Source organism: Canis lupus, chromosome 17 (genome assembly GCF_011100685.1).
Source record: "Canis lupus familiaris isolate Mischka breed German Shepherd chromosome 17, alternate assembly UU_Cfam_GSD_1.0, whole genome shotgun sequence".
NCBI classification, from domain to species: domain Eukaryota; kingdom Metazoa; phylum Chordata; class Mammalia; order Carnivora; family Canidae; genus Canis; species Canis lupus.
In genome coordinates, this window is record NC_049238.1 from 18,300,152 (window position 1) to 18,308,107 (window position 7,956).

Below are 7,956 nucleotides of genomic sequence, written 5' to 3' on the forward strand. Positions count from 1 at the left end.
TCCGGTGTCATCTCCCCTGCCCACTACACCCCACCCGCAACAAAGTCCTTGCACAGCCAACAAGAATAAGCTCCGCAGAATCCCCCAGATGCACCTTTCTCCACGGTCCGATGTGTTTCTATGTGCTTTCGGGCATCCTCCCCGCTCTCCACCTGAGGCCTGGAGAAATCTGCAGCCCTTCCGCGCCCAGCTCAGACGTCATCCTCTCCAGGAAGCCTCCTATCCTGCACCCCCAAAACTCCTGACTAGACTCCTCTTTGGAGCCCCACTAGTGCCCTCTATGTAATGACCCCCTTCCCCCACCTGCCATTTTACTGCGCACCCCCGAAGCTCAGAGACCGGGTCTTATGGGTGTTAGTGACACTCCCACAATTGGTGTTGGTGACACTCCCACAATCAGGAGTGTGCATGAAACTAAAGCCAAGTGGTGAGCAAAGAGATTGCCAGGCAGGAGGGGATCGAGTCGGTTCATGAAAAGCCTTCGCTGCAGGCTGAAGGGGTCCTGGTGCCAGTCTGAGGCCATGGGATGCCACTCCGGGAGCCTGTTGGGGCTGGGGATTCGCAGGCTCTGACAGGGGTGCCTTCCTATCAGCTTTCCCGGGCCCTCCCGCCTGTTCCTGACTTCCTGCCCCATGAACACCTCTTCAGGGCTCAGGATCCTCATTCCATTCCCCCTGCAGCCTGGGGTGAAGCAGAAGCCCAGGACCTGGGAGGGGGCAGGGAGGAATGTGGCGAAGAGGCAGGTGGCTGGTTCGCCCCAGGGCGGGGGGGGGGGGGGCCAGCACACCCGACCTCCTGCATTCTTCGCCTCTGGCTGATGGGAGCCCCCACTGCCACTGCCTGGGCCGTGGCAAGCCGTGTCTATACTCAGTATGACTCACCAGAGCTGGCTCCACCTGTATGACCCCCTTCCGCCCTGTGTCTCTCGCCCCTGCAGTACGCCGCGGAGCTCCTGGCCGTGGTCCGCCTCCCCTTCATCCACCCCAGCTACCTGCTCAACGTGGTTGACAACGAGGAACTCATCAAGTCGTCCGAAGCGTGCCGGGACCTGGTCAACGAAGCCAAACGCTACCACATGCTGCCCCACGCCCGCCAGGAGATGCAGACACCCCGAACCCGGCCCCGCCTCTCGGCAGGTATGGAGGGACGTGCCCTGAGCGCCGTGGGGTCAGCCCAGGACTCTGGGCGGTCCCCCCGGAGAGGCGCCAGGCGCCAATGCTCACAGTGTTGAGGTGTGTCCGAAAGCTGTGCGTCTGTCCCTGCAGGTGTGGCGGAGGTCATCGTCCTGGTCGGGGGCCGTCAGATGGTGGGGATGACCCAGCGCTCACTGGTGGCCGTCACCTGCTGGAACCCACAGAACAACAAGTGGTACCCCCTGGCCTCACTGCCTTTCTACGACCGAGAGTTCTTCAGTGTCGTGAGTGCTGGGGACAACATCTACCTCTCAGGTGAGGCCCCTCGGGGCTGGGCTGGGGACCGGGCACAGACTTCCTAAGGGCTCCTCTCCCCACACCAAGGCTAAAGAAAGCCAAGGCCCAGAAGTGTCCACTCTGCAGGTGCAACCTTCTCTTCTGCCCCTGGGGCTGGGCCCACCTGGCCGTGGGCCTCCCTCACTCCCTGCCTGCTCTCTGGACCTCCCATACTGCCCACAGGTGGGATGGAATCAGGGGTGACGCTGGCCGATGTCTGGTGCTACATGTCCCTGCTCGATAACTGGAACCTCGTCTCCAGAATGACGGTCCCCCGCTGTCGGCACAATAGCCTTGTCTACGATGGGAAGATTTACACCCTCGGGGGACTTGGTGTGGCAGGCAACGTGGACCACGTGGAGAGGTAATGAAGCCACAGTCACGAAAGCTAAAATCATTTTGCTCCTCCTACCCAGCACCGACCCGGCTGAGGCCAACCGGAGACGGGACATTTAGAAGGCGATAGTCCCGGGCTCTCCAAATGCGGCAAAGATTGAGGACTGAGAATGGTGAGGGGGCGGCAGGAAAATGACAGCTGCCCACTTCTGGGATGAGACACTCTTGTCCCACTCAGGGGTCAGATAAGCTGGAGGCCAGAGACCCAGCTGTGGGCTTTGGCCGACCTGCCTGTGCAGCTAGGAGGCACATGGGGCCTGGAAGTACCAGCCCAGAGCCTCCCAGGGATGTAGGGCAAGGCTGGAACCGATGGCCCAAATGTGTCCCACGTCCGTGGTTGTACCTCCATGTCCCTGCCGAGCGGGGAGGCTCCACACCCGGGGGAGCCCCTTCCTCCCTCTTTTCCGCACATCCCAGGAAAGTGCTTGCAACTTGGGGAACAATCACTGCATGTGGGTCTGGCCAAACGTCTGGAATTCTCCAGAAGAGAATACAAAGCCATGGGCCGGAGACCAGGTGTGTAAGCCTGCCCTCTGCTGGAAGGCCAGGCTGGCTTCCTTGCTGAGGCCCATTTACAACAGGCCAGAGTGTGGGATCAGATGTAGGCAGAAGGGGCATAGGCTGGAGGTGGGCACCTCTCGGGGTGCAAATACTCCGTCTTTCCCTTGGAGCTGGAGACCATTCTTGCCGAGAACCGACACCTGGGGGAGAAGCCGCAGAAAGAAGTCAGGAAGGCTCATGAGTCAGCAGCAAACAGGGGAGGCCTCAGCACTGTCCCGCTTTTGGAGAAACTAGTGCGTCTGAGAGTAGCAGGTTAGGCCGAGCTGGCCCCAGGTGCCGACCCAGGAGGGCACAGCTCAAATCACCAGAGCCTTCACTCCATGTCCCTCCCTCATGCTTGCCCACCACCACCCTCCACCCACGTCATCAGCTGTCACGAAAAGCTCGTCTTCCCAGGTGACAGCATCTCGCCTGTGGACCCTGCACGTACCCCTCAATTTGTATTTTTCCCTCGGTGGCTAATTGGACACTTGACAAATGTTACAGCAAAGATAGTTTCAGAGTGAGACAAGCTCTGGATGTTCACTGTGGGCTTTTAACTCCCCCAAGTGGAGCCCAGAGATGGCTCAGTAACGACATTTAATTGTCATATTGATTTGGAGTTAATGGGGAATCCCTGTGTGATTATGAGGATATTAACACTGCTGCTGAACCAGGGTCAGCCCTGTTGCTGACAGCCTTCTGTGGGGCCCACTGCACAGCCCGCACGGCCCAAGGCTTCCAGAAGCACCGGCTTCCGACCGTTCGTCATCCAATAATAAACACATGAAAAAGGAGACATTCTCTATGTAGGAGCAAAGTGAGCTAGATCTGTCATCCTGTCTTGCTTTTGTCAGCTATTTTTAATCTCCTAAGATGCTGATTACTCATTTTGCAAACTTATACTTGTTGATAAATACAGGGATTTGTTCGAGGATCAAATGCACCAAGGAGGGCGGGACAAGCTCCGCTCCCCTTGGGCTCCAGAGCGGTTCTCCAAGGCTGGGTAGCAGCCTCGACCGGCCTGCCTGGGGGCCAGGGCAGGGCCTTTGTTCCGCTGTGAGATAGCAGCTAGGGCATCGTGTGAGCAAGACCACCTGGGAACCTCAGTAATAACAGGTGCCCTGAGCCCTGCCTCAGCCCTTTTGGTGTCCTGCAGCTGTCCTTGCAGGGACAGGACCTCTGGGTGGTGTGCATACAGGTGGGGTGGAGGATGCCCACTGCTTCCTGAGGAACCTAGCCGGAACTCCTTTGGGCAAGTAATTTCTGTGCCACATGGCGGCAATGATGAGAATCCAGGGTGACAAGAAGGTCAGGGTAATGGGGACAGACACGAGGGTGCTTTGTTCCCCAGGAAGCACTAATGGTAGAAATTGCTCTTATATTGATAATGAATGAGATATATGGTACATTATAATTATATTACATTACTGTATTACAGGAATAGAGCAAGATTATATAATTATAGATTAAAACAACAGTGCAATAGACAAACCTGTATTATATCATTATATAAATAACTAGGTCTAATACTTCATAGCAATATATTGCACTAGCTGTGGTTACCGGATAAATGATAGCAGAGTGCTCACTCCACAGGGTCATTTGCATGTCATTAGCATATCCTTCTCAAGCAGGAAGCTGACAGATTGAGCTGAAGGAGGGCTTGTGGCTTGGCAATCAGCCACCTGGAATAACAAGCTCTCGGGAAATTCGCATTTGGCGGAATGTGCCATTATACCGAAAGCCTGAAGACTAACAGCCACATAATCTTCCACTGTCACCCAGCTCCTTCTGCAGGAGCTCGTTGGATCTCTGCCATATTGGCTTAAGAAACAGATATCTGAACTTCTGACACTGTCCAAAAAGACACTTACTCCATTGCCTATTAGCCACATATCATTCGTCTGGGGCTTAATTGAATCAGCCCCTGCTGCCCTGTAAGGTACTTCAGCCTCTCCTCAAATCCTGAGTCTTCGCAGGCACAGAGCTGGACATCTCACCACTGTCCCCTCACCCCTGTCTCAGAGCCAGGGGCACCGGCTGAGAGAGGCCATCTTCTGGATCACTGAGCTTGTGCCCCAAGGAGGCTCCTGGGGAAAAGTGGACCCCCCGCGTCCTTCCCAGGAAAGGTGTGCTGGGACAAACCCAGCCCACCGTAGAGGCCCCAACTTGGCTCCAGGACACTCGAAAGAGCCATGTGGTGAGCGGTAGATGGGCCACCAAGTAGAAGGTCCAGAGTGAGTGCTTGTGAGAGCACCCCTGCAGGAACGATTGACAGAGACACCCAGAATGGAGATCCAAAAGCTGCCCCGGAAGACCTCAGATATCCCAGGTGCTTGACCTGGTCAGTTAGATCCCAAGTCTCTCTCCGTAAGGTGCTTCCTGTTGTCACTTTTGTCCTCGCTTTGTCTGGGATTCACATTCCATCACTTTTCTGTGCTCTTACTTTGCCACTTTGTCCTGCAATACACATGCCACAGATCTGTTCGATCCTGTAGCTCTTCCCCTTCTCCATGCCCACCCCCGGAGACTGAAGCCTGGTGGGGAAAATCCCACCATCTTGTAGATTGGCCCCCCTACAAACGGAAGTCCTCCAACGTCTACCAAGTCCTTCGTGCTGCATGCCCCTGTCAGCAATTTCTCCCACTCTCAAGCGCATGTGTTTCTCATCTCCTCCTTCCCCATCAAGGCTCTTATCCCATGGACTCCACTACCCCACCAACGCGGACTCCTGCTTCACAGGTGGAGCCATCAATCCAGAACACTGTCCTCTCCATGCCATCAGTCCTGCATATGTACTGACACTCATGCCATCGTTGCCTTCCTCTCTCATGCCCATGTGGATGCCCCTTCCCTCTCCACTGTGGATCCAACCTACATCCCCCTACCAAGAGCCTCTCTTTATCAGCTCTTCCCTCTCCTTTCATATATATTGAATCTTTCCTTATCCATTTGGGCTCCTTCCTATCAGCATGTAAACACAAGTAAACGTTTCCCCCTAAAATTAAAACAAAACCCATGGTGTGCTAGAGTTCATTCATACTGGCTCCTGAGAGCTGATTATTACCTTTTTAAGGAATTCTGCAAGCTAGTCATTAGTTACAGGTATTAACTAAAAATTAAGTCATTTAAATTAGAATTAAATACATTATACTGAAAAAACAAAGAAAATCCATACTCAAAACTCCTCACTATCATTTTTTAAATACTATATGTTTTGTACTGTCTATGTTCTGGGGGTCGGATCTGTGTGTCTGTATACGGTGGGGATACTGTCCAGCAGTACGCTGTTGTGCATCTCTTCCCAGTGGCATGTTCAGCTATGTACCACTGGTAGCTTGAAATCGGCCAAGATTTCGAGCTACCAATTTCACATCACAGAAATCAGCAAGTGCTATATATCAGGACTTTTTGTCTCGGGAACTTGTTTTGAAACATTCATCAGCGTGCCACCGATAAAAGCCATCTCTTACCTCCATATGCTTTTCTAGGTCCCACCTTCTCTGCCCCTTTCCCAGCTAAGTTTCACGCAAGAGAAGTCTCTCCCTGTCACGTCCACTGCCTTCCTTCCCATTCACTCCTCGATACACAAATAGCTCAGCACCTCCCATTCTGTATCGAGTACCCTTGAGAAGACCCCCAGGAACCTGTTTGGGACTTCTTGTCCTCCCACCACATCCCCACCCATGGAGCTGTGTCCTTTGTACTACCAGCCCTCCAAGGACCCCAGCTCCGCTCCTCAAAGCCAGCATTTCCCCCAGAGTGTCCTCAGCCTCGTTCTCATCCACACACTCCCTGTGAACGCCCTTACCTCTGTGCCAGTGATCCCAAAGCTGAAGATGTAGGTCGCACACGAGCCACCCTCTGCACATCATCCTCAGTTCATTACCCACAGATGCTTTAAACTCCCCACGAAGGGACGCCTGGGTGGCTCAGTGGTTGAACGTCTGCCTTTGGCTCAGGGTGTGATCCCGGGGTCCCGGGATCGAGTCCCACATTGGGCTCCCCACAGGGAGCCCACTTCTCCCTCTACCTGTGTCTCTGCCTCTCTCTGTGTCTCTCATGAATAAATAAATACAATCTTTAAAAATAATAAATAAAATAATAATAATAATAATAAATAAAAATAAACTTCCTATGAATAAAACTGAAATCATCTCTCTCCCTTAAACTCCCCAACCTCAATTCCCTGTCCACTGAGTGGTGCCCCCTCCTTCCGATTTCCCAAGCCAGAGCCCGGGCGTCATCCTAGGTAGCCCTGCCTTCCTTAACGGCAGCATCAGTTCATGACCGGCTCCCACTGGTCCACCGCTCCCGTTCCACCTCCTCTTCCCCCTCCCATGGTCCAGCTCGCTGTTCCCCGGGTTCCAACCCAGAGCTCGGGTGTCCGGGAGATGCTCATTGCAGCCCTGTTGGCGAAAGGGTAAGAATGAGCGGGATAGAGAGGAATGAAGGGGCCTAGGAGCCGGGCAGCCGTAGCGAGCAAGGGAAAGGAGCCGAGAATCGGCACCGAGGTAGCCCGCCGAGGCTCAGGAGGGAGGCCGGCCGCAGGGCAAGGCTGGGCCAGCCGCGTGCGGTCAGGGGCCGTGCGGGGACGCCAAGGGCGGGAAGCAGATGTTGGTGGCTGCCCACGTCCGCTGCCTTGGTTGTCACCCCTGCCCCGCACGCGGCCCATCCTTGACATGGGGCCCTTGGTCTTTCTCCTCGGCAGGTACGACACCATCACCAACCAGTGGGAGGCTGTGGCTCCTCTGCCCAAGGCCGTGCACTCGGCCGCAGCCACGGTGTGTGGAGGCAAGATCTACGTGTTCGGCGGCGTGAACGAGGCGGGCAGAGCTGCCGGCGTCCTACAGTCTTACGTTCCTCAGACCAACACGTGGAGCTTTATCGAGTCCCCGATGATTGGTGAGAAGCGGCCTCTCCTCAGCCGGGCCCGCGCAGCCTCCCCGCCTCCCTGTTAGATCCGCAGTGTCCCAAGGCCAGAGGCCCCCGCGCCCAGTGGTCGCACAGCCCTGGGGGGGTGCTGACCCCACCTCCCGGACAAAGGGCCAGCTAGGGCGCCTGCCTGGTGCCCCCTGGCCCTGGGCCTTGTCCTCAGGCTAACCCGTGACCCTGGAGGGCCTGCGGAGCCCGTCCTCTGAGGCCCACTGGCGAAGGAGAGGGTGGGAGGGGGAGGCCAGGGAGAGGTGCCTGACCGCCGGCCCTGCTCTCCTCACAGACAACAAGTATGCTCCTGCGGTCACCCTCAATGGCTTCGTTTTCATCCTGGGCGGGGCTTACGCCAGAGCCACCACCATCTACGACCCTGAGAAAGGGAACATTAAGGCCGGCCCAAACATGAATCACTCTCGCCAGTTCTGCAGGTGAGGGGCTCGGGAGGGGAAGACAACAGGAGAGGTTGGAGCACAATAGCGATTGCCCCCATGTGGCGAGCAGAACAATCCCAGGCCCAGAGCAGGAGCCCCTCCAACCACGGGTCTGGACATTAGTGCCAGGGCAGAACAGGAAGTGCCCAAGGGCAGCCCGAGGCCCCCAGGCCCAACCCTGT

At 55.7% G+C, this 7,956-nt stretch overlaps 1 protein-coding gene across 2 annotated transcripts in view; it reads left to right on the forward strand.

Annotated features, from left to right (window-relative positions):
- The window catches only part of KLHL29 (kelch like family member 29), a 306,165-nt gene that overhangs the window by 294,019 nt on the left and 4,190 nt on the right, over positions 1-7,956 (forward strand). For both annotated transcript variants that reach the window (XM_038560887.1, XM_038560886.1), the window contains 5 exons: positions 938-1,136; positions 1,266-1,448; positions 1,653-1,833; positions 7,120-7,313; positions 7,627-7,771. In XM_038560887.1, the coding sequence (XP_038416815.1) occupies positions 938-1,136; positions 1,266-1,448; positions 1,653-1,833; positions 7,120-7,313; positions 7,627-7,771 (902 nt within the window). The remainder of the gene's footprint in view (positions 1-937; positions 1,137-1,265; positions 1,449-1,652; positions 1,834-7,119; positions 7,314-7,626; positions 7,772-7,956) is intronic.